This window comes from Carcharhinus amblyrhynchos, unplaced genomic scaffold, assembly GCF_965287045.1.
Source record: "Carcharhinus amblyrhynchos unplaced genomic scaffold, sCarAmb.v2.hapA chromosome_292, whole genome shotgun sequence".
NCBI lineage: Eukaryota > Metazoa > Chordata > Chondrichthyes > Carcharhiniformes > Carcharhinidae > Carcharhinus > Carcharhinus amblyrhynchos.
Genome location: NW_027650032.1, coordinates 142,965 through 170,098, shown reverse-complemented (window position 1 = coordinate 170,098; position 27,134 = coordinate 142,965). Strand labels below are relative to the sequence as shown.

At 46.9% G+C, this 27,134-nt stretch overlaps 1 protein-coding gene across 1 annotated transcript in view; it reads left to right on the top strand.

The window, feature by feature from the left end:
- LOC145339030 (sterile alpha motif domain-containing protein 11-like) overlaps positions 1-27,134 on the top strand; it is a gene marked incomplete at its 5' end in the record, with an annotated part of 118,141 nt that overhangs the window by 12,641 nt on the left and 78,366 nt on the right. Inside the window, one exon of the mRNA XM_080183456.1 lies at positions 10,837-10,998. Coding sequence (XP_080039582.1) covers positions 10,837-10,998 — 162 coding nt within the window. The remainder of the gene's footprint in view (positions 1-10,836; positions 10,999-27,134) is intronic.

Below are 27,134 nucleotides of genomic sequence, written 5' to 3'. Positions count from 1 at the left end.
CTTGGCTTTTTTGGCTATTTCCACTCCAGAAAACTGGAACTTTCTGTTTTAAGTTTGTTACGTTTGTTACTCTTGTGTATTTTCCTTGGCCTCATTTCCTGTCTTGAGAGACAGTAAAAAGTCTGACAACACCAGGTTTAAGTCCAACCGATTTATTTGATAGTAAACTCACAAGTTTACTATCAAATAAATCGGTTGGACTTAAACCTGGTGTTGTCAGACTTTTTACTGTGTTTACCCCCGTCCAACGCTGGCATATCCACATCTTGAGAGACAGTGCCAATGGATCACTGGAGTGACCTCTCTATAGTGCGTGCCTGGATAGGAGGTATATACATGGGGGTTCTGGGTTGTCCAAGTGTCAGAACCCTCCCCGTCAACCTTGCTGGTTGTGTTCAGAGGTGCGTACAGCATGACATTTGGCGACAGTTCAGCTGCAGGAGCTGCTGGAATATGCACCATTACGGGACACACGCACATGTGCATGCGCACATACACAGACACGCGTGCAGACATACATACGTGCATGCACACAGACACACATACACATGTGCATGCACACATATACAGACATACACACACACACACGTACACATTTTGGAGAGCTGAATAGCCTATTCTGGGTTTTCACGTTTCCACGTAAGGATATAATCCCGCATCCATTTAGACTGTGCACTGGTCTCGGATTTTCAGACTCCAGTGTTAGAGAAACTCATTAACTCTTCCTCAACATTGAAACTATAAAGCAGTGCTGAGGTGTGCAGAAGGTGTGTATTGCTTTAAGTACGCTTGTACCAGGCTTGTATCATCTTGAAAACTGTTGTGATAGGGAATGACGATAGATTTACCGTACTCAGTTGGAGTGTGTTAATATCTGTGTGTGTGGCCAGTGTCAGTGACAGTTGGTTCAATCCAATATCGAGGATTCTTGTAAAGTGAAGGGGAGTTTATTTTCACACTAACTTTTTTCCATTGAGGTCACGCACTGCTGCTTTTTGACGTCATACCTCCTACTTTTGGCCAGGAAGGTGGGACGATGTGGGCTGCAGGCGTCTCTGCTATCACTACCAAGTCTTGTTTTCCAGTCATGAAACAAGAGGCGTGTCTACTGGCTGGGCCGTTTGATTGGCGATGCTAAGCTGTCAAATTCTATCACATTAAACAATGCATGTGTGTTTAAATTCTAAATTACAAGCAACGGGTGGGATTCTCCAGCCCTTCCTTCTGGCGGAATCTTCCAGTCCCGCCAGTGGTGACCCCCACCCCCCCCCCCCCCCCCCTGCCAGCAGGGGGTGTGAACCTTGCAAGAAGCCGGGGAAGGTGGGCAGTGGGGGAGGCGGAAAAGCCCACCCAATGTTTATTGTTAGTGCATATTCAGAGATCACAGCGCCAGGGACCCAGGTTCGGTACTGGCCTCAGATCACTGTCTGTGTGGAGTTTACACGTTCTCTCCGTGTCTGTGTGGGTTTCCTCCGGGTGCTCCACCTTCCTCCCACACTCCAAAGATGTGCTGGTTAGGTTGATTGGCCATGCTAAATTGCCCCTTAATGTCAGGAGATTAGCAGGTTAAATACAGGGGATAGAGCGTGGGTGGGATTGCTGGTGCAGACTCGATGGGCCAAATGGCCTTCTGTTGCACTGTAGGGATTTTATGATTCCATGAATACTGTGGCCAATGAGATAGTACCAATAAGAGAAAAAGATTTTTCTCCCTGGCCAATATTTATCCCTCTATGCTAACAGCTTAAAAAAATGATCTGGTCATTGGCTTATTACGGGTTTTTTTTAAGAATCCCTACAGTGCAGAAGGAGGCCATTCGGCCCATCGTGTCTGCACTGACCACAATCCCACCCAGGCCCCATTCCCGCAACCCCACATATTTACCCTGCCCATCCCCTGACACGAGGGTTAGTTTAGTATGGCCTAACCCCCACATCTTTGGATGGTGGGAGGAAGCTGGAGTGCCTGGAGGAAACCCACGCAGACATGGGGAGAATGTGCAGACTCCACACAGAGAGTGACCCAAGGCCGGAATTGAACCTGGGTCCCTGGCGCTGTGAGGCAGCAGTGCTAATCACTGTGCCGCCCACCCGTTTGTGGGGATTGTTGCGTATGATTGGTTATATTCCAACAGCGGCTAAACTTCAGAAGTACTTCATTGGTTGTAAGACGCTGAGGCTGTGAAACGCACTATAGAAATGCAAATCCTTCCTTTTTTTGAACACAAATGTTCCACCATCAAGCCCTGTGTATATGAATTACAGAATGTATACTAACTGCAAGTGTCCAAAGCGTTTGGTGTATTGTTGTATTTTTAGCTCCAATTCAATCTTTCTCGTAATCACAAATACAAGCATTTTATCATGAAGGTTTACAAGGATGTTGCCGGGACTTGAGAAACTGAGTAACAGAGAAAGGTTGAATAGGTGAGGACTTTATTCCCTGGAGCGTAGAAGAATGAGGGGAGATTTGATGGAGGTGTATAAAATTATGATGGGTATAGATAGAGTGAATGCAAGCAGGCTTTTTCCACTGAGGCTAGGGGAGAAAAAAGACTAGAGGACATGGGTGAAGGGGGAAAAGTTTAAAGGGAATATTAGGGAGAGCTTCTTCACACAGAGTGGTGGGAGTGTGGAATGAGCTGCCAGATGAGGTGGTGAATGCAGGCTCACTTTTAACATCTAAGAAAAACTTGGACAGGTACATGGATGAGAGGGGTGTGGAGGGATAGGGTCCAGGTGCAGGTCAGTGGGACTAGACAGAAAAATGGTTCGGCGTCGCCAAGAAGGGCCAGAGGGCCTGTTTCTGTGCTGCAATGTTCTATGGTTCGATGAACGGTGCACTGATAGGCAACATATCAGGAATTGTGTCTGGGTCCTTGTGAGTAGCCGTTTATCCAAACCTCTTCCACGTGCAATGTTTCGAAAGTGGATGAAAGTGCGGAAAGTGGAGACGGTGGCGGAGTCTGTAATTAGCAAGGGAGGGGGAGGCAGGACAGTTGTGCGTGCCTGATCTGAGCTGGGTAGACCTTGAGAGCTTTCACATTCTGAGTGACTGAGACCTGGGGGGATCAGTGGCAGCATTACACTGTAATGACAAGGGGCAGACTCAAAAGCTGCTTGAGCCAGAGTTGTCACTGACTGAGGACTTCAAAATCTCAGACTTTACTGTGGAATCCGCTTGGTTTTCGAGAGAGCTGTCATTGTGTAAAGTCCCTGAAAACTGCATCTGTACTTCCCCATTCAGAACTGGTTTCAACAAATAGAAAAACACAAACGCGGCCAGAGGGTTCAATTTTACTGGCACGTCCGCCCCAGGTTCGTGCGATCCAGACCGAGGCCAATGGAGAATGCTGTTCTCCGAATCTCGCCTGCCCCCCCCCGGAATCAGGGCAGGCATCCCGAGAAAATTCCAGCCCAAGTGTCACATTATTAAAGATTAATATCTGAGCACCAACACTTTCCTTCCGTTTGTTCCCTCCTAAACACACGGATAAATGGAAAGAAAAGGTTTTTAAAAATTTTTTACTCCATTCGTAAAGTTACAAAGTCAGACTGGACCTGACAAACTCAAATCTATCTCCTCGCTTGCTTCAAAAACCAAATTCAAAATCCAACTGAATCCAATTTATGGTCCCCCCCCAACCCCCCTCAAGGAAGACGAACAAGAGCTAAGCTGACCAAGCCATCACCGAAACCAGCCTCCCATCCATTGACTCTGTCTACGTTTCCCGCTGCCTCGGCAAAACAGCCAGCATAGTTAAGGACCGCACACACCCCGGACATTCTCTCTTCCACCTTCTTCCATCAAGAAAAAGATACAAAAGCCTGAGGTCACGCACCGACCGACTCAAGAACAGCTTCTTCCCTGCTGCCATCAGACTTTTGAATGGACTGACCTCACATTAAGTTGATCTTTCTCTACGTCCTAGCTATAACTGTAACACTACATTCTGCACCCTCTCCTTTCCTTCTCTATGAACGGTATGCTTTGTCTGTATAGTGTGCAAGAACAATATTTTTCACTATGTTAATACATGTGACAATAATAGATCAAATCAAAATCAAAGATGAGGTGTTGTACCCCATACTGAGCTCGATCTGACACTGATTCAGCCAAAAGGCAGAGAGAAAATGACGGAAAGGAAATGTTGATGCACAGAAATAGCTCCCTTGCGTGATTTGAAGACTACAAACTTTGATTCGAAACCTTCCTAAAATACCTAGCGGGTCTGGTTGAGGCAGCATGGATAATGTTGGTCACTATGTGAATTGACCACTTTGAACCTAACAGTGGCTGTCCACGGTGTCGTGTTGAATCAGCCTGTGGACTGCAGATTGCAGTCTGATTGCTTAGCCATTGTGCTAATCTCAGCATTTTAATGGGGAGGATTACTCATCCAAATTTTCTAACTTAATTTAGTCTAATGACAAAGCTTAGGGACACTCAGGAGGGGAGAATGAACTTGCGGAACTGATTATGTATAAAGATCTTGTGCTAATGGAGCCTCTATTATCCTCTCAGATAGAAGGAAGCTTCCTCCCCCAGTGGAAATTGGCAGTTAATTGAGAACGCCTAAATGGTGGTCTTGCGTATCTACCACAACAATGCCCTGGGGACTCACCGTACAAGTCAAGAACAGTGTCATTTTATTTTGCTCCAAGAGGAGGAAGTGAAAGCAAATCAGAAAGGAAGACACCTAATGATTGTACCCGATTTTCTGTTTGTGTTTAGCCACACGGGCCACTCACGTAAATGATCCCTTCCTCACTGTTAACTGAACTGCGACTGATTTTTTTAAATTCATTCTTGGGACAAGGGTGTCGCTGGCTGGGCCAACATTTAGTCGCCCTTGAACTGAATGGCTTGCTAGGCCATTTTAGGAAGTAGCTGAGAGTCAACCATGTCGCTGTGGCTCTGGAGTCGCATGTAGGCCAGACCGGGCAAGGATGGCAGATTTCCTTCCTGAAGGGGCATTAGTGAACAGATTTGTTTTTTTTCCGGCAGTGGTTTCACATTCATTCCTCATTCCAGATATTTTCAATATTATTTTGAATCTGTGCCCTCTAATCCTCAATGTACTCGAGAGGGAACAGTTTCTCATCATTCACCCAGTCCATATCTCTCAGAATCTTTAGTGCTAGAATTGTGGGCAAACTGAGGCTGTACAGAATGGCCGTCATCTTCTCTCTGTGATTTATGATCTATCCCACTGGTTGTACACTCAGAGATTGAGGCAGCGACTCTCCCAAAAAAAATTCGAAGTGTCGAATTTGTGTAAAAACTGGAGTAAACCCCGCTGGTTTTTTTTAGTGGGATTTTCAAACCGCCCGCACTCTGTGCACTGCAGAATGACTCAGCATTAATTCACGTGAAAAATCAGTGGTTGGGGTCTATTCCCACTGGAGAGGCCGGCAGCATAGCACTGAGTGCGCCACTACACATGCGCCGATCTGTCAGCCTCGAGATCAGTGCATGCACAGTAGCCCCACACTGCCAGCCTCTCGATCGCTGCCCTGCAATCCTACAACACTGCCCCTCCGATTTCCCCCATGGGCCAAATTCAACCCCCATCGCCACCCCCAACCTCCCTTGGCACAGGTTGACATGCCAGGATGTCACAGTGCTGACCTCTCAATGCCAACCTAGCAGTGCCAACCTGTGCCAGGAGGCAATGCCAGGACAGGTCCCTCTCCCCCCAGGGCTGTACTCAACTTTGTGCCCCCTGGGGGTGGGGAGGGGAAATCCCTTCAACTGAATCTTAACTTTTAAAACCTGTTGTAACCCTTGCCAACACAATATCAATTCAGTGATGTGGGGGGGGGAGCTGGGTTGGCAGATGTGTGTGTGGGGGGTGCAAATAATCACATGTAAATGCGACCTCTCCGTGTTCCCTGACTCTCGCCAGATTTTTTGCCTGCATCAGTGGTTTGGACGACCGCTAGAAGGGCTCAAAATCGCCCTCACAATCTGTGATCCAGTGCTCCCCGCCTTTCCCAATGCCCACCATCGCTACTTAGGCTCGGTCAAGTTTAACAGGAATTTAAGACTGGCGAACACTCAACACACTAGATGCACTTGGAACTTGATCCCAAAGGAACAATGATTTAGTCAGATGATGGTTGCATTTTTCAAAACCCTTAAGTTTTCCCAGAGATGTGCAGACCAGGTGGATTGGCCATACTAAATTGTCCCTTCGTGTCCCAAGATGTGTAGGTTAGGTGGGTTGGCCATGCTAAATTGCCTGTTAGTATCCAAAGATGTGCAGGTTAGGTGGATTGGCCATGCTAAATTGCCCCTTAGTGTCTCAAGTACACAGGTTAGGTGGGTTTGCCATGCTAAATTGTCCCTTAGTGTCCAAAGAGGTGCAGGTTAGGTGGATTGACCATGCTAAATTGCCCCTTTGTGTCCAAACATGTGTAGATGAGGTGGATTGGCCGTGCTAAATTGCCTCTTAGTGTCCAAAGATGTTTAGGTTAGATATGGGACACTAAGGGGTAAATTGTCCCTTAGTGTCCCGAGACATGTAGATTAGATGGATTAGCCACAGTAAATGTATGAGGGTTATAGAGATAGGATGGGGGACAGTGCCTGGGTAAGATACTCTGTCAGAGAGTGGGTGCAGACTCAATGGGTCAAATGGCCTCTTCTGTACTGGGGGGATTCTATGATTCTACAATCTGTACAATGGGGAATAAGAACAGAGAACGTAGTGAAGATGCAGTGCAGCTCCAGCCAGCACGGACTAGATCACGTTTCAGGAGCAGGGCTGAAAAGAGAAGACTGTGAAAGCCACTGACAAGTTGAGCTCGGTTAGGTTTGCGAGTACGTGACCGATAACAGCAGGAAGCATGTCGGAGCTCCTAATCAGCGACCCCACATCATGAATTTAAACTCTCACACAGATGATTAAAAGAAAGAAAGCTTCTCCTGATATGATGCAAGACGGATTTTAGATTTGTCACGAGATGAAATGGAAGCTGTGCAAAGGCGATGCTGTCTTGTGCAAACTCTTGACAGCTAATTGGGATGCTGAATAATTGGTGTGTAGATAACGAGTGTTCCTGTGAAATACACAAGGTTCTGCATCTCTTCTGTTTATTTAATGATTCTTACTGTGACATTCAGCTGCATATCTTTCACACTCCCATTTCCCATAAAGTACCTGATTCTATCCTAAGGCGTGAAGGCAGTGGGGCTTCATTGAGAGATAGGGTTTGGGGAGCGGAGCAACTGTTTATTAAAAGTCAAATCTAAAGGTCTGAAAGAGTTAAAGTCTTAAAGAGCCGAATTCGCCCTCGGGGGAGAGAAAATTATATTGAGCTGAAGTGTTTTCCTTAGCACGCTGGTAATGTTTCTGTCCTCAGCTGGTCTGTCTGTTCCTTGGAGTCGTGTTCTTGCTCAATGTGCCTTTGAGCTGAGGTTCGATCCCTGGGCTGTTTTGAGTTAGCTGATATCCACCAAGATAGAATCATTGAATCTCTACAGTGCAGAAGGAGGCCATTTGGCCCATCGAGCCTGCACCGACAACAAGCCCACTCAGGCCCGAAACCGCAACCCCACATATTTACCCTCCCAATTCCCCCTGACACTAAGGGGCAATTTTAGCACGGCCAATCCACCTAACCCGCACATCTTTAGACTGTGGGAGGAAACCGGAGCACCCGGAGGGGACGGGAGAATATGCAAACTCTGCACAGTCACCTGAGGTAGGAATTGAATCAGGATCCCTGGTGCTGTGAGGCAGCAGTGCTAACCGGTGTGGAATAATTCCTGTTTGACTGCGCTAGGCAAAATTGAAAATCATAGAACCATAGAAACCCGACAGTGCAGGAGGAGGCCAGTGGGCCCATCAGCCACCGACTGTCCTAAAGAGCATCTTACGCAAGCCCTATCCATCCCATTCTATCCCCATGATTCCTCTATACTTGCCACAGCCAATCCACCTAACGTACACATCTTTGGATACTAAAGGGCAATTTGGCATGGTTAATCCATCTAACCCGCACACCTTTGTACACTGAGAGGCAATTTAGCATGGCCAACCTGCCTAACCCGCGCATCTTTTGACTGTGGGAGGAAACCAGAGCAGTCAGAGAAAACCCACGCAGACACAGAAAGAATGTGCAGACTCCACACAGACAGTGACCCAAGCTGGGATTGAACCCGGGCCTCTGCCGCTATGAGGTAGCTGTGCCACCATGCTGCTCAAATCGGTCCAGATCCTGCTCCAATTAGTACTGGTCCAGTGATGACTCCACCTTGCTCCCATGCCCCCTCCCAGCTCAGGCTGGCTTCACCACTTGGCTCTTGGACCTAAACTTGTGGGGGGGAGACACCGACCTGGTGGCAATGTCTCTGGGTTGGTAATCCAGAGAGCCAGGATCATGTTGTGGGAAACATTGATTCAAATCCAATCAGGACACTTGGTGGAATTTAAATTCATTGAATAGATCTGGAATTATAAAGCTTGATTCAATGAGAGTGTTCAGATTTCACCAGGATGCTGCCTAGGCTGGAGAATCTCAGCTATGAAGAGAGACTGGGGTTGTCTCCCTTGGAGCAGAGAAGGCTGAGGGGGGACCTGATCAAGGTATACAAAATAGTGAAGAATACAGGAAGGTAGGAAGAAATCTTTCCCCTTAGTAGAGGGGTCAATAACTAGGGGGACACAGATTTAAGTTATGGAGCAAGAGATTTAGAGGGGATTTGAGGAAAAACCTTCTCATCCAGAGGGTGGTGGGAATCTCAAATTCGCTGCCTGAGAGGGCGGTAGAGGTGGGAACCCTCACAACATTTAAGAAGCTTTTAAATGAGCACTTGAAATGCTATAGTGTAGAAGGCTACAGACCAGGTGCTCAAAAATAAGATTAGAACGGATAGGTACTGACAGGATGGGCTGAAGGGCCTCTTTCGGTGCTTTGGTATGACTCTAAGCACAAAAAGGCGGAATTCCAGAGGTGTTGAGAAAGTTACTCCCAGTGCGAGGCTCGATGGGCTGAATGGCCTCCTTCTGCACTGTAGGGATTCTATGATTCTTTGTGCTCATGTGACACTGCCAACCCCAAGAACTTTCAGTCTCCAGTTAAAGGGCAGAATTTTCCCATCCCGCCTGCCACAGGAATCGTAGCGGGCGCGACATGGACTGTGCAAAGGTCCATCGACCTCGGGTGGGATTTTCCAGTCTCAGGGCTAGCGTGGCTGGAAAATGCCACCCAAAGCGTCTCCTTGTTCACCACGCACTTGTTTGATCACGTACCTCTGCTGTGTCTGTGAGCTGCAGGTTCTGGTGTACAGCTAAGGTGGTGGATGTAAAGAATGTGTACGAGCTGCTATGCGGAAAAAGTACTAAATGTATGACATGTCACTCTGAATTAAATAATCAATTACCCCAGCAGAAAAATTGTCCTGCTCCGGCTATGTCTAATAGTTGGCAGCGTAGATAATCCGACAAGAAAACTTGATGGAAATAGAGAATTATAAGAATCCTGCAGAAAGAGGCCATTCGACCCATTGTGTCTGTGCTAACTTTACAAGAACAATACAATCAGTCCCCATAAACCAGCAAATCTTTCTTATTTAAGCCTAGGTGTCATTCCTTTTTTGAAAGTTACCATTGAATTTGCTTTGACCTCTCTTTCGGGCAGTGTGTCCCAGAACGGCACAGCTCACTGCATTCAGAAAGTCCTCCTCTCATACCTACCTTCCCATACAAAAACAACTTACATTGAGATAGTACCCTTAACATAGAGAAGCATCCCAAGGTGCTTTTGATTTGATCTATTATTGTCACATTTATTAGTATACAGTGAAAAGTATTGTTTCTTGCGCACTTTGCAGACAAGGCATACCATTCATAGAGAAGGAAAAGGAGAGTGCAGAGTGTAGTGTTACAGTCATAGCTAGGGTGTAGAGAAAGATCAACTTAATGCAAGCTGGGCCCATTCAAAAGTCTGATGGCAGCAGTGAAGACGCTGTTCTTGAGTCAGTTAGTACGTGACCTCAAACTCTTGTATCTTTTTTCCAACAGAAGAAGGTGGAAGAGAGAATGTCTGGGGTGCGTGGGGTCCTTAATTATGCTGGCTGCTTTTCCAAGGCAGCGGGAAGTGCAGACAGAGTCAGTGGGTGGGAGGCTGGTTTGAGTGAGGGACTGGGCTTTGCTCATGACCTTTGTAGTTTCTTGCGGTCATGGACAGAGCAGGAGCCATATCAAGCTATGATACATTCAGAAAAAATGCTTCCTCCGGTCTCCTGAGAAAGTAGAAGTGTTGGTGGGCTTTCTTAATTATACAGTCTGCATGGAGGGACCAGGATAGGAGGAGGACTTCACAGGAAGATTGTAAAACAAACAATGATATTGCAACAGGAGCCACTGAAGGAGAAATTGGGCCCAATGACCAAATGTTTGGTCAAAGAGGTAGTTTTTAAACAGCACCTTAAAGGAAGGAAGTGAGGTAGGGGAGCTGAGAGATGCGGAGAGGGGACTCCAGAGCTGGGGACCAGGTAACTGAAGACATGGCCACCAATATTGGAACAATTATGATTGGGATTGTATACAGCAGAATTAGAGGAACGCAGATCTGTTGGGGGGATGGAGTGGAGGGGGAGGGATGGTTGTGGTGTTGGATAAGATTGCAGAGAGGAGGGACAAAGCCATGGAGGGATTTGAATAAGAGGTTGTTTGGAACGGGAGCCAGTGAAGACAGGGTGAAAGAGGAACAAGGCCCTGCCAAAAAAAAATCCCCTTTCAAGAATTTACCCAATTCAAGTGTGATTGGTTTATTTTTGCAAACGTACTCAAATTATTCGACCCTTTTGTTTTTCCTTCCGTCTAGAAAAGTGTCACACTCCCTTAATCGAGGACCAGCTTATTCAGATGACACCTGAAGAACACTACAGGCGAATGATGTCCGCATTGAATGAACATGGGACGTATGAGGAGCAGCAGCAACGACTGTACCAACTTGCCAACAGTATGGGAGTCCCAACTCATGGAGGTAAGGAGTTGCTTCCTGGACAATAGCAAATTCTAATATCTTGATTTATGGCTCAGTCCCTCCGCTGTATGTGACTCAGTTCAACTTGCCTTAAAATAGTTGCTGTGCTCTCTTCACATTACGAGAAAGACTTAAGGAGACAGTAGAAAGTCTGATTTTCAAAAACGATACCGTAACTTGGAAGTCATAACCCCCAAGAAAGACTGAGCAGGTTGGGGCTCTTCAGAAGGCAAAGGTGACCAATTGGAGATCGTCAACATCCTGAGAGAGTTTGACAAGGTTGATGAGTGTTAGTGAGTGAGCTTTTACATCCTCGCTCGACCCAAGACTGGAAAATCCCACCCGAGGTCAACGGACATTGCCCGCCCTTCAACTGCCCTGGTTCCCGTGGTGGTTGGCGTGGTAAAATTCCGGTGAACGTTTCCATTTGTGCGGGAATCCAAAACTCGGGGTCGTATGTCTAAAATAATCACTGATAGGGAATTCCTCTTTACCCAGAGAGTGATTACAATGTGGAACTTGCTACTACATGGAGTAGATTGAGGTGAATGGTATAGATGCCTTCAAGGTGATGTCAGATATGAGGGAGAATGGACTACAGTTTAAAAGTTTAATGAACAAAGACATGCGGGTTAGGTTGATTGGCCATGCTAAATTGACCCTAGTGTCAGGGGGATTCGTGCAGTTAATGAGGGATGGAGGGATAGGGCCTGGGTGGGATTGTGGTCAGAAAAGACTTGATGTGAGGCAGCGGGTGCCAACTACCATGCCACCGTAACAGCATTGTGGGTGTACCTACAACACATGGACTGCAGCAGTTTGAGAAGGCAGCTCGCCACCATCTTCTTGAGGGCAATAAATGTTGACCTAACCAGCCCAAGCCTGTAAATGAATTTTTAAAAAAGCATACATTTTTCATATTCTTTAGCTCTGAAACTATCTCTTAGAGAATCATAGTATCATAGAATCCCTTCAGTGCAGAAGGAGGCCATTCGGCCCAAGAAAGTCTGTACCGACCACAACGTGACAGCACAGTGGTCAGCGCTGCTGCTTCACAGCGCCAGGGACCCGGGTTCGATTCCCGGCTTGGGTCACTGTCTGTGCGGAGTCTGCACATTCTCCCCGTCTCTGCGTGGGTTTCCTCCGGGTGCTCCGGTTTCCTTCCACAGTCTGAAAAACGTGCTGGTTAGGATGCATGGACCCAAACAGGCGCCGGGCTGTGGCGACTAGGGGAATTTCACAGTAACTTCATTGCAGCGTTAATTGTGACTAATAAATAAGCTTCTACTTTTCGGATACAGATTTCCCTTAGTACCCCGATTTCCCAACATCCATTTTATTTATTCAACAGGGATATTTTTACGGGGTGTGTTGGTGTGTCAGGAGGTTGGTGCACCAGCAGCAGAAACATACCACCCTCTCCTGTTATCAGTCCCCACGTTGGTGATCAGGGAGATGGAATGACAATTTTAATTTTGATGCTGGGATAGTCTCCTTTGCCTTCTGCGGGTACTTAGAGCAGCAACGTTATTCTCCCTCACGGTATTAAACTCTATAATGGTATAAAGTCGCTTTTCTACGTATCAGCAAAACAGGACATCATTTGTCAATGCTAACCTTCACGGCTAAAATTTATATTAATAAAACCCTGAGAGTGCCAGTAAAGAACAGTTGTGTTAATTGGATTTAATTCAGGATTTTCTTTTTTTGAAGGCTGCTGAATGCAGGACATGTAAATTAGCAGGATAAGACTGTAAATTTAATCTTGTTACTCAGCATACGCTGTCAACTGATTTTTGGGCCCTTTTTTGACTAATTTCTCTCCCCAGATAGAGATCTCAACCAGCTTTACTCTTCAATGTGTAACCAGGTGCAAAAAGTAAAAGTTTATTTATTAGTCACAAATAGGCTTATTAAAAAGTGAAAGTTAATTTATTAGTCACAAATAGGCTTATTAAAAAGTAAAAGTTAATTTATTAGTCACAAATAGGCTTATTAAAAAGTAAAAGTTTATTCATTAGTCACATTAACACAGCAGTGAAGTTACTGTGAAAATCCCCTAGTTGCCACTCTCCGGCGCCTGCTCAGGTACACAGAGGGAGAATTTAGCACAGTCAACGCACCTAACCAGCATGTCTTTCGGACTGTGGGAGGAAACCAGAGTAACGGAGGAAACCCACGCAGACACGAGGAGAATGTGCAGCTTCCGCACAGACAGTGACCCAAGCGGGGAATTGAACCCAGGTCCATGGTGCTGTGAGACAGCAGTGCTAACCACTGTGCCACCGTGCCATGCCAACATGGGCATGTGATGCTGCTCAGGCTCTCCATTTATAGAATCACATAGAATCTCGACAATGCAGAAGGAGGCCCATTGAGCCTGCACTGACAACAACTCCACTCTCGCCCAGTCCCAGGTGTTAATCCCCCTGACGCTAAGGAGCAATTTAGCATTGGCCAATCCACCTATCCTGCACATTTTTGGACTGTGGGAGGAAACTGGAGCACCCAGAGGAAACACAGGGAGAATGTGCAAACTGCACACAGACAGTGACCTAAGGCTGGAATTGAACCTGGATCCCTGGTGCTGTGAGGCAGCAGTGCTAATCATTGTGCTACTGCGTCACCCTGTAACCTCCACATTGAGGTATTGTTCAGCTCTTTGAAAAAAGGTCACCAACAAGGCTTAGTGAGGAAAGCCCACCTCTCATTCCTGATGGACATTTAGACCAGAAGGTTCCAGGTTCTATCCTTCATTGTGCTGAGCTAGTACCAAATGTTAGGCACTTCCCATTAGGGGACAGTGTGTTGTGGGTGAGGACAGGTTGAGACTGAGTTGTGATACCTTCCACTTGGGAATGACTCACAGTGTGCAGTGTGTGGATTGGGAGATGAGGAATTCAGCACAGTGTTGTTCTAGGACACAGAGACGATATCATCGAGTGAGGAGAGCAAAATAATTGAAAGGAGAGAAGAGTTTGATTGTTCTTGGTAACAGTATTGAGCACATAGCTACACAGACCAATATAATATCCGATTTCCGCTTGATTCATGCTCAACTCCTTCAACCCTCTTCAACAAGATATTTGTTTGGTGGAGTTTCAGCCTTTACAAATGGAGTTCTGTCATCACCAGTTGATGCGCTGTGTTATCATCTCTGATCAAACTCAAAAAGTAAGTTTTCTCTGCTTGTCTCCTGCTGTTAAGTCTTTATTTCCCTCTCACTTATGGTGTGGGAGGGCAACAAAGCGGGATACAGTGACAGAGCGGTTAGCACTGCTGCCCCACAGCGCTGGGGAGCCGGATTCAATTCGCCTGAGAGACGTGTTGGTTAGGTGTCATCGGCTGTGCTAAATTCTCCCTCAGTGTACCCAAACAGGTGCTGGAGTGTGGCGACTAGAGGGATTTTCACAGTAACTTAATTGTAATGTTAATGGAAGCCTAGTTATGACACTAATAAATAAATAAGCGTGGTTTTTAATGGGTGACTGAATATTTAGTACTGTTGAATTTCATCCCCACTGCTTCTTGTTCAATTTTTCTTCATAGGGATTTTCTCTTTCTCTCTCGCTCTCTCTGTACGTCTTCTCTCCTTGATTCAATTAGCTCCATTCCATTTCCTTTCTTTGATCCCTTGGCCTGTTTCTCTTGCTCTCTTCTGCTTCCCACTCGTTTCCCATGGAGAGCTGGAGGCAAACTTGCTACTGGAATCCACCGGGAGATGTGGAAATGATCTGGTTTGCCTCCGTCTACAAAACCAGGAGGTTTTTTTGTGGATGAACGGAATTCTCAAGTTCCCTTTGGAATGGTTTGAGCCACGTGGGAACGCATCAATCAAATCATAGACCAGAGTGGGTTTCAGAGTGGTTTGGGAGGTGGGGAAGTATGGGGGTGGGGTGGGGTGGAGATCATTCTGACTTGAGATGATATTCTTCCACTTGCTCTACATTACTTCTGACGTTCATTTCCCTGTGATTCAGTGACATCGCCCATTTCAGTTTTTAAGTTTAAGTTTACTTATTAGTGTCACAAGTAGGCTTCCGTTAACACGGCAATGAATTTACTGTGAAAATCCCCTAGTTGCCATGCTCTGGGAGTCAAAAGAGAAAGTGCTGGAAAATCTCAGCAGGTCTGGCAGCATCTGTAAGGAGAGAAAAGAGCTGATGTTTCGAGTTCGGAGCCTGTTCGGGTAAACTGAGGGAGAATTTAGCATGGCCAATGCACCTAACCAGCACATCTTTCGGAATGTGGGAGGAAACCGGAGCACCCAGAGGAAATCCATGCAGACATGGCGAGAACATGCAAACTCCACACAGACAGTGACCTAAGCCAGGCATTGAACCTGGGTCCTTGGGCACTGTAAGGCAACAGTGCTAATCACTGTGCCACCATGCTGCAAAACCATCTCCCATTTGGCACCTCTCGATCCAACCTGGCACACTGTCTGGAAAGGCTGGTTTTGATATGCATTCTGGGCATGTTGTGGGACAGGTCTGTCAATGAATAGTGGGACAGTCACTCCCCATCTTAATTCTGCTCTTAATACACCTTTCACCAAGTCATTCTCCAGGGGGCACGGTGGCACAGGGTTTAGCACTGCTGCCTCACAGCGCCAGGGACCTGAGTTCGATTCCCAGCTCGGATGACTGCCTGTGCGGAGCCTGCACATTCTCCCCATGTCTGCGTGGGTTTCCTCCGCATACTTCAGTTTCCTTCCAAAGATGTGCAAGTTAGGCAGATTGGCCATGCTAAATTGCCCCTTAGTATCAGAGGGATTAGCAGGGTAATTAGATATAGCAGATATAGCTCCTGGAACTAAAAGATTCAAGGGATATGGGGAAGGGGGAGGCTGAAACAGGATATTGAATTTGATGATCAGCCATGATCGAAATGAATGGTGGAGAAAGATTGAAGGGCCGAATGGCCTTGTCTTGCATCTATTTTCTATGTTTCTAAATACAAGGGGATAGGGCGTTACTGGGATTGTTGTCGGTGCGGGTCTGATGGGCTGAATGGCCTCTTTCTGTCGGAATCCTATGATTCTATATCTGGACTTGGATCGATTTCTGAAGTGGATATTACCCTGTTATGGACAAATTAACTTCAAAGCTGAAGAAGGAACAATAATTGGCTAGATTTCCAACTTGGGTCTACTGAACTTTTCTCTCAGTACTGGGGAAGCTGGGGCTGGGCGGTTCGGTGGGGGCGGATGGTGTAGATTAATAATTCCTGTGATTTACAGCAACATCACGAGCTGCGTATTAAGAACCAACGTACCACAAATTCTGGCCACGGGAGGTCCTGCCCCCCCCCCCCATGGTTTGCCATTATTCTTAGTGCAGCAGATTGACCACCCCCGCCTCCCCGTCTGAGACACTGCTTCCTTTAGCCAGCCACTGCTTCCCTCCTTTGATCTTCCACTCGTTCCCCCGAAGCTGTAACATCCAACCCCAGAGCAGCCTCTGCAGCACGACGGGGAAGACTCTGGAATGATCCACGCCTCCGTCGCTGCCTATGTGACAAAGCCGCTGATCGTGTATTGCCCCTATTTTCAGTACGGATAGATGTACATTTCTGCTTTCTTTATTGTGAAGCCTTCACTGGACTCCAGCCAGGAGATTTGGTAACTGTTCCCCGGTGTCTACTGGAACTGCCCTTTCGCCATTAGCAAGGGAGTCCGTGATATCAGTCAGCTGTGCGTGCGTTTGAGTTTTTTCCCCACCCCTTCTTTTGGGAGGACTCCGACCCTGAACACGATTCCTTACAAACAAACACATGTGGTCTGGAATTCCTTCCAGCGCATAACTTGCACTTGATGGATGACATCCGCTTTCTGTATTTCAATTCTGATTAATTGCTTCTTCCGGAATTTTCTTTTTGAGTTGTCACAGAATCCCTGCGGTGCAGAAGGAGGCCACTCAGTCCATTGAGCCAGCTCGGACAACAATCCCATCCAGGCCCTATCCCCATAACCCTGTTAATCTCTCTGACACTCGGGGGCAATTTAGCACGGCCAATCCACCTAACCCGCACATCTTTGTACTGTGGGAGGAAACCGGAGCACCCAGAGGAAACCCACGCAGACATGGGGAGAATGTGCAAACTCCACACTGACAGCCCTCCCAGGTTGGAATTGAACCCAGGTCCCTGGTGCTGTGAGGCAGCAGTGCTAACCACTGTGCCGCTCTTATAAACCTGTTATCCACCCATATCCAGCATCACCTATCTCCACCATCACGTCTCCCCCCCCCGCCAGTTCTATCAGTGTTATTCCCCACCATCTCATCACAGTTGTAGTGAGGAGCTTGCATATCTATTATGGCAGATCTCCCACTCCATCAATGCTTCAACTTTAAAATTTTCATCCTTGTCTTCAAATCCTTCTATGGCTTCACCCTCTCCCTCTGACTCCTCCAATCTTGGTCTCCTGAACATCGCGCAACTGGAAATCACTCCGCCATCTGTGGCCGTGCCTTCAGTTGCTCAGGTCCTAAGCTCTGGAACTCTCTCCCCAAACATTCTTACCTCTTTATCTTGTTACTCAATTTTTATTTGTATTCATTCATGGGACATGGGCATCGTTGGTTGGGCCAGCATTTATTGCCCATCCCTAGTTGCCCGAGGGCAGTTGAGAGTCATTCACATTGCTGTGGCTCCGGAGTCACATGTAGGTCAGACCAGGTAAGGATGGCAGATTTCCTTCCCTAAAGGACATTAGTGAACCAGATGGATTTTTCCAACAATCAACAATGGTTTCATGGTCATCGGTTGATTCTTAATTTTTTTTTATTAGTGGCTTGTCCCAATTACTCCTTGTGTGATTCGGAGTCAAATTGTATTTTGTGTTTGATTTTGTTTAGTAACGCTCCTGTGTAAAGTGCCTGGACTGTTTTATTGTGCTATAAGTGCTATTTAAATATGAGTTGTTGCATGTTTTTGAGTTGGAGAGTTAGTGAAGAGAATTGGCACGGTGGCACAGTGGATAGCCCTGCTCCCCTCACAGTGCCAGGGACCCGGGTTCAATTCTAGTCCAGGGTCACTGCTTGTGTGGAGTTTGCATGTTCTCCCCATTTCTATGTGGGTTTCCTCCGCGTGCTCTGGTTTTCTCCCACAGTCTAAAGATGTGCAGGCTAGGTTGATTGGCCACGCTAAATTACTCCTTAATGGCAGGGGGATTAGCCGGGTAAATATGTGGGGACACGGGAATAGGGATTGTGGTCGGTGCAGACTCAATGAGTGGAATGGCCTCCTTCTGCACTGTAGGGATTCTATGATTTGAGTCAATAAAGTTCTTCCTCATGTCCCCTCTACACCTGCTGCCACTTATCATGAATCTGTGTCCCCTGATTCCAGAATTCTCTGCCTTCAGAAACAATTTTATCCTGTCCACTCTATCTCTTCCCCGTGTGTGTGTGTGTGTGTGTACGTGCGTGTGCTGTGCGGTGTCTGTGTATGTGTGTGAGTGAATGTGTGTTGCATGTTTGCATTAGTGTGTGCATGCAGTATGTGTGCGTGTGTGTGTGTGTGTGTATTGTGTGTGCGTGCAGTATGTGTCTGTGGTGTGTCTGTGTGTGTATGTATGTGTGCATGTACATGTGAGTGCGTGTGGTGTGTGTGTGCATGTCTGTGTGTGCGCATGTGAGTGCGTGCGGTGCGTGCAGTATGTGTGTGGTGTGTGTGCATGTGAGTGCGTGCGGTGTGTGTGGTGTGTGTGTGTGTGCATGTGAGTGCGTGCTGTGTGTGTGTGTGTGTGCGTGCGTGTGCGGTGTGTGTGTGAGAAGCTTGGGCAGTGCGGGACAGCTACACGAGCGGTGACGGCTGTGAAAGTGTTTGGAATGCCGGATGAACATTTCCAGCAGAGGAAGGGAGCTCGCTGGAAGTAACTGTATGTCGGAGCGACAGTCAGGGAGCAGCCTAATTAAAGGGTTGAGCTGATGGCAAGCTGTGCTGATGAAACAGGGGCAATTTATTTTTGCCGCAATGATGCCCCACATTGAGAGCTCACCGAGCTGACCTGTGAGGCGTAAGTGCGGAACCAATCCACGCCAGCCCAGCAGAGGCAACTGGTCATTTTTTTAGCGTTCCAAACTACCAGTGGATGCCTCTCTGCGTGGCACCTTCCCCAGAAAGTCAAACTGCTCAAACAATCGCTTTTTTTTTTAACATTTTATTAATAGTGCCATTAATGAGGCGCGATATGCCCTGACTAATGGTGTACAGGATATCTCAAAGGTTGCCTCCCGTGGTGCCTGTGCTTATTGCATTTGAGAAAATGTCAGTCAGAGTCTGTGAGAGCTGCAGCTCCTGATCTGACAGGAGCGATGAATTGATTTGCCGTTGCTAACTGTGCGAGGAAGGATCTCCGCTGCAGGTAAATCGCACACTCCTCCAAAAGAGGGATGTGTCACCCATCAAAATCCATCTGCCTAGAACTGGGGGCAGCAGTGCTTCAGCAACAGAAAGCCGGAATCTCAAATAGAAAGCACCACGTTAAGAGAAGCGTGTTTGCACAGGAAGATCAGGAATAACATGAAGTTTATTTGTTAGTGTCACAAGAAGGCTTGCATTAACACCGCAGTGAAGTTACTGTGAAAATCCCCTAGTCGCCACACTCCAGTCCCTGTTCGGGTACACTGAGGGAGAATTTAGCACGGCCAATGCACCCTAATCCACATGTCTTTCGGACTGTGGGAGAAAACCGGAGCACCCGGAGGAAACCCACGCAGACAGGAGAACTCCACACAGACAGGGACCCAAGCCGGGAATCGTACCCAGTGCCTGGCGCTGTGAGGCAGCAATGTTAACCACTGTGCCACCGATCTACCCGTGTGCAAATAAGAACATAAGAACATAAGAAATAGGAGCAGGAGTAGGCCATCTAGCCCTTCGAGCCTGCCCCGCCATTCAAAAATATTAACGCAACTTAAAAAGCTGGACCTGTGTTTCAGTTACCTGGGGGTATGTGGGGTGTGGGGGCGGGGGTTGGCATCTTGATTATCTTGCACAGTATTACAGTGTGAAATTTAGTACCAGGGATCAGGAATCAGCACCAGGGATCTAAGTTCGATTCCTGGCTTAGATCATTATCTGTGCGAAATCCGCACATTCTCCCCATGTCTGCATGGGTTTCTTCCAGGTAGTCTGGTTTCCTTCCAGAGTCCAAAAGAGGTGGTGGTTTGGGTGCACTGACCGTGCTAAATTCTCCCTCAGTGTACCCGAACAGGCGCCAGAGTGTGGTGATTGGGGGATTTTCACAGTAACCTCATTGCAGTGTTAATGTAAGTCTACTTGTGACACTGGTAAATTAAACTTTTAAAAACTTTAACATCATTTGGAATTCTCTGCTGTTCGTTGCTCCTCTGCCTCTCCCCTCACCCTCTGAGACAGAAGGTCAGGAGTCTGAGCCACAGTCCAGGTTTCCGGTGGATAATCTCCAGCCCCGTACTGAGGGAACATCATGGAGTCATAATGGCACAGAAGGAAGCCATTCGGCCCATTGATTCCGTGCTGGCTCTCTGTAGGGCAATCCAGTCAATTCCAATCCCCCTCTTCCAACTTGAAAGTCTTATTTCTCTCAACAGCCAGTCCAAGTTCTTTTCAACGACAAATCCTCTTCACCACCCTCATCGGCTGAGAGTTCCAGGTCATTTTGATTTGATTTATTAGTGTCACGTGTATTAACATGCAGTGAAAAGTACTGTTTCTTGCAAGCTATGCCGATAGAGCATACCGTTCATAGAGAAGGAAGCAAGAGGGTGCAGGATGTAGTGTTACAGTCATAGCTAGGGTGTAGAGACAGATCAGCTTAATGTGAGGTAGGTCCATTCAAAAGTCTTGACAGCAGCAGGGAAGAAGCTGCTCTTGAGTTGGTTAGTATGTGACCTCAGACTTTTATATCTTTTCCCCGACGGAAGAAGGTCATTTCCACTTGACAAGTTTAAAAAAAAAACATTTTTTTGTCACATTGTGTCCCCACTCCCCCCGAACCTCTTCCCCGAAACCTTTAAGCCTGTGTCCCCTAGTCCTCACACAGTCAACTAATAGGAACAGTTTTACGCCTACTTATTTGAACCATAATTTTGCACATCACTACCAAGGCTGTGATTTGCCGATCCTGTCTGCCTCTGCCGTGAGAATTTGGCATTGATCCAATTTTCCATTCACTGCAGCAGGACAGGAGAATCCCAGCTGCAGGCGAGGTCAGAGATTCTCGGCCCCAGCTTCTCCCCAGTCTCCTCTGTTCCAAGGAGAACAATCCACACTTCTCTCAAACCTGGAGCGAAATCCCTCCAACCCTGGAATGATGTTGGTAAATCCCCTTCCCCGCCCTCTCAATGATCCCCCGAATTCTACCTGAATGTGGCGATCAGAACTGGACACAATATTCCAGCTGTGGCCGAACTGGACACAATATTCCAGCTGTGGCCGAACTGGACACAATATTCCAGCTGTGGCCAAACTGGAGGAGCTTCGAAAAGGTTCAGAATCGTAGAATCCTACAGTGCAGAAGGAGGCCATTTGGCCCATTGAGCCTGCACTGACTCTCTGATAGAACATCTTACCCAGCCCCCATCTCCAAAACCCCACACAATTAACCCGCAAATTCCCAGAACCTGGACATCTTGGGACACGAAGGGGCAATTTAGTGTGGCCAATCCACCTAACCTGCACATCTTAAGTTCATTAAATATAGGAGCTGAATGAGGCCATTTGGCCCATCAAGTCTGCCCTGCCATTCAATCATGGCTGATATGTTTCTCGTCCCCATTCTCCTGCCTTCTCCCCGTAACCCTTGATCCTCTTGTTGATCAAGAACCTATCTATCTCTGTCTGAAAGGCACTCAATGACCTGGCCTCCACAGCCCTCTGCGGCAATAAGTTCCACAGATTCACCACCCTCTGGCTGAAGAAATTCCTCCTCAGCTCAGTTTTAAAGGAGCGTCCCTTCAACCTGAGGTTGTGCCCTCGAGTTCTGGTCTCTCCCACGGTCACACTATCTAGGCCTGTCAGTATTCTGTGAGTTTCAATGAGATCCCCCTCATCTTTCTAAACTCCATCGAGTAGAGACCCAGACCCCTCAAATGGCAAACCCTACGTTCCTGGGATCATCCTTGTGAGCCTCTTAAGGGGCAAATTAGCACGGCCAAACAACCTAACCCGCACATCTTTGGAGTGTGGCAGGAAACCGGAGCACCCGGGGGGGGGGGAAACCCACGCAGACACGGGGAGAATGTGCAAACTCTGCAGAGACAGTGAGCCGAGGCCGGAATTGAACCCACGGTCCCTGGCGCTGTGAGGCAGCGGTGCTAACCACTGTGCCACCGCGCCGGCTTTTGTACTCGATGCCTCTATTTATGAAGTCTGAGCTCCCACATGCTCGGCTAACTACTCTTTCAGTTGACTTAAGCCTCACTGCACGCCGCGACTTCAGATTATTTTTTAAAGGAAAGGGCAGAAATGACCAGGAAACCAATTATTTTCAAATCAAAATTGAATTTATCATAATTTATGCGCTGCGATTTTTTTTTCTGGGGCTCTCTCCTTCTCGGAATCTGTCGACGGCAATGTCAGTGTGTCAATCAGTGTGATTCCCACATGTCACTGTGCAGCAAGCTCTTTCCTTTCTGCACCTCTGAGAGACACATCAGGGGTTTGCACAGGACTGAGATCGATGCAACCACTCATAATTGGCTGCCAGCGAGCTTCCTAAATTATAAATACCATGGCAACACAAAAGGGAAAGGAGAACCTCATTACCCAGATAATTAATTGACTGAAGTAAATAATGAAATATTGTAACTTTGGCCTTTTATCCTCCACAAATATACACAAAACCCACCTGAAAACAATTGGAGAAGTGCTGTGAATTTTTGTACAAGTTAATCTAGTGTTGATATTGTTCATAGATTCATAGAATTCCTACAGTGTGGTAGCATTTGGCCCATCGAGTCTGCACTGACCACAGTCCCACTCAGGCCCTATTCCCGTACGTTTACCCTAGCTAGTCTCCCCTGACGATAAGGGGCAAGTTAGCATCTACCTAACCCGTACATTTTTGGACTGTGGGAGGAAACCCACACAGACACGGGGAGAATGTGCAAACTCCACGCAGACAGTGACCCAAGCCGGGAATCGAACCCAGGTCCCTGCTGCTGTGAGGCAGCAATGCTAACTACTGTGCCACCGTGCCGCCCGTTTAGGTGAGGGAACTTCGGGAATAGATACCCTCTACTTAACAGGAGACCCATCCTTTTGCCATCCTACTGGACGGGATTCTTTTTTTGGCACTAACTCGATACCCCTGAACATTAATCTCAGTTTAGTTCCTGGCCCTGTCTTCCAAACTGAATCTGAGCCTCTTAAGTTTCAGATTAAACTTCAAAGCTCTTGCAAATCGTTTTTAAAAATGCGTTGCATGTAGAAATAATCTTTCGAGCGCGCTTAATCTGTTCAAGGCAAGCCGCAGATAGACACTGCGAGGTTGTTAGCCAGAGTTAGCCATCGGAAAATGTCCAAAAAAAATTGTCGAGTGCTTGAGTGAGAGGAGAGGGTTGCGATCTAGAAATCCGAAAGGATTGTGCATTTGTTAATCACCAAATTCGAATTTTTTTTTTACAGAAATTTCACAGTATGTTCCTGATGGTGGGGGTAGTCCAGAACTAAGGGTCATAGTTTGAGGGTAAAGGGGGTAAACCTTTTAGAACTGAGGTGAGGAGAAATTTCTTCACCCAAAGGGTGGTGAATGTGTGGAATTCACTACCACAAAACGGAGCTGAGGCCAAAATGTTGTCTGATTTCAAGAAGAAATTAGATATAGCTGTTGGGGCTAAAGGGATTAAGAGATTTTGGGGGGTGGTGAAGAGGGATCAGGATATTGTATTTGATTAGCCGTGATCAAAATGAATGTCGGAGCGGGCTCGAAGGGCCGAATGGCCTACTCCTACTTCTAGAGTTGGAGAGTCGGTGTAGACTGGATGGGCCAAATGGCCTCCTTTTGCACTTTAGGGACTCTATGATCAATTGTTGTATAAAAAAAAATCTGGTTCACCAATGGCCTTTAGGAAATCTGCCATCCTTACTTGGCCTGGCCTACATGTGACTCTAGAGCCACAGTAAGTTGGCTAACATCTGACAGCAGCAAGCCATTTCGTTCAAGGGATGGGCAAGAAAGCCGATCTTGCCAGTGACTCCCACATCCCATGAGAGAATGAAGGGGAAGATAAATCAGTGCAGTCTGACGTTTCATCTATTTAAATTAAGTAGGGTCAATGCAACAGTGCAACTGTTTAACAATTCCCAAAGTCCTCAAATATAATCATCAAATATAATATTCTGATCCCTCTTCATCTCCCCCCCCCCAAAAATCTCTTAATCCCTTTAGCCCCAACAGCTATATCTAATTTCTTCTTGAAATCAGTCAACATTTTGGCCTCAGCTACGTTCTGAGTATCTTACCCAGGCCCTATCCCCGTAACTCCACATATTTACTCTGTTAATCCCCCTAACCTACACATCTTGGGACCATAAATAGCAATTAAGCATGGCCAATCCACCTGACCTGCACATCTTAGGATTGTGGGAGGAAACCAGAGCACCCAGAGGAAACCCATGCGGACACGGGGAGAACGTGCAGACTTTGCACAGTCATTTAAGGCCGGAATTGAATCTGGGTCCCTGGTGCTGTGAGGGAACAATGCTACCCACTGTGCCACCATGCAGCCCAATGGAATGGACCAAGCATCCAAGATTCACTCCAAGATTTAGAGGAGTGAAGAGATCATGGAGCGCTATAGAGAGGTCAGAAACATGGAGAGTGGTGAGGTCATGGAAGGATTTGAAAATCAAGATGGTGTTAGGACCTGAAGACACTGCAGAGAACACGGCTAATGAGGAATGGGACTTGGTGTGAATTAGAAGTTGATTTGTTTATTAGTGTCACCAGTAGGCTAACACTGCAATGAAGTTACTGTGAAAATCCCCTAGCCGCCACACCCTGGCACTTTTTCGAATACACTGAGGGTGAATTTAGTGTGGCCAATGTACCCAACCAGCACGTCTTTCGCATTGTGGGAGGAAACCCATACAGGCACAGGGAGAACGTGCAGACTCCACATAGAGAGTGACCCAAGGCCGGAATTGAACCTGGGGTCCCTGGCACTGTGAGACAGCAATGCTAACCACTGTGCCACTGTGACGCCACATTAGGACATGGGCAACAGAGAGCTGAATGAACGGAAGCTTGTGCAGGCTGCAAGATGGGAGGCCTCCCCGGTTTGGAGGGGTTAAAAAAGATGCGAATGTTCAGAAATGTAAATGAGCACCCCAGTTCATCCGACATTGTCTCAACAATGTGAGCGGATAAATGACGTCAGTTCGAATATAATAAAAGGCAACTTTTAGTTTTGAGTGTGTTAGCCGGACGGCAGGCACGAACGATGCGATTGAGCTGAGATGAACAGTGAACAAATATTCAGCTGGGACCAACGCTGCTTCTTTGACAGTTTGAATAATTTGAGAATTGCATCAATTATGGATGGTTAGTGAAATGATCAGTTGGCTGTCCCAGTGGGAATTTAATTGTTGCCGTCTACAAACCCAGAGGGATGACCTGTGAAGCTGGGAGTGTTGGAAATGCACATTAAGAGGCACACTTCAGTTCAATCCTTGATTTGTTTGTAAGGCTTGACTTTGAGTTAATTGTTAAGTATTGAACATTGGATTTAGGATTTTGTGTTAAATGTGGCTGCATTTTTCCAAGCTGTCCATTCCATCCTTCCAGCCACAGCCCTTCCTCCATCTCTGTTCAATGAATTGAATTGATTTGATTTGACCTATTGTTGCCACATGTAGTGGGACACAGTGAAAAGTATTGCTTCTTCCGCACTATACAGACACAGCATACCATTCATAGAGCACATAGGGGAGAAGGAAAGGAGAGAGTGCGGAATGTAGTGTTGCCGTTACAGATAGGGTGTAGAGAAAGATCAGCTTAATCCATAATAGGACCATTCAAAAATCTGATGGCAGCAAGGAAGAAGCTGTTCTTGAGTTGCTTGGTATATATTCTCAGACTTGTATCTTTTTCCTGATAGAAGGTGGAAGAAAGAGTATGTCCAGAGTGTGTGGGGTCCTTGATTATGCTGGCTGCCTTCCCAAGGCAGTGGGAAGTATAGATGGAGTTAGTGGATGGGAGACTGGTTTGCCTGATGGACTGGGCTATGGTCACAACTCTTTGTAGCTTCTTGTGGTCTTGGTCAGAGCACGAGCCATACAAAGTGGTGATAGATCCGGAAAGGGTGCTTTCTAAGATGCATCTGTAGAAATTGGTGAGAGTCGTAGCGGACATGCCAAATTTCCTTAGACTACTGAGAAAGTAGAGGTATTGGTGGGCTTTGTTAACTATAATGTGTGGAGAGACCAGGACAGGTTGTTGGTGATCTGGACACCTAGAAACGTGAAGCTCTCAACCATTTCCATTTCATCACCATTGTTGTAGACAGGGGCCTGTTCTCCACATATTACTTGAAGTCGATGACTATCTCCTTTGTTTTACTGACATTGTGGGAACGGTTTCAGCAGAGAAGGGGGCCATTTGGCCCACTACGTCCTGCTCTCTGTAAGAACAACTCAGCTAGTCTCACTCTGTCTGCCTTTTCTCTGTAACTCTGCCAATGTTTTCTCTTCAGATAATTATCCAATTCTCTTTTGAAAGCTGAGATTGAATCTGCCTCCACCACAAACCTGGGGAATGTGTTCCAAACCTGAACCATCGACTCAGCAAAAAACATAGTTTGCCTCTTTTGCCAAACACCTTATGTTTGTGTGCTTTGCTTCTCGACTCTCCCGCCAAATTTTAAAGTTTAGTGTCACAAGTGGGCTTACATTAACACTGCAGTGAAGTTACTGTGAAAATCCCCTAGTGACCACACTCCGGTGCCCGTTTGGGTTACACTGAGGGAGAATTTAGCATGGCCAATGCACCTAACCAGCATGTCATTCCGACTGTGGGAGGAAACCAGAGCACCTGGAGAAAACCCACGCAGACACAGGGAGAACGTGCACAGACAGTGACCCAAGCCAGGAGCCGAACCGGGGTCCATGGCTCTGTGTGGCAGTAGTGCTAACCGCTGTGCCAC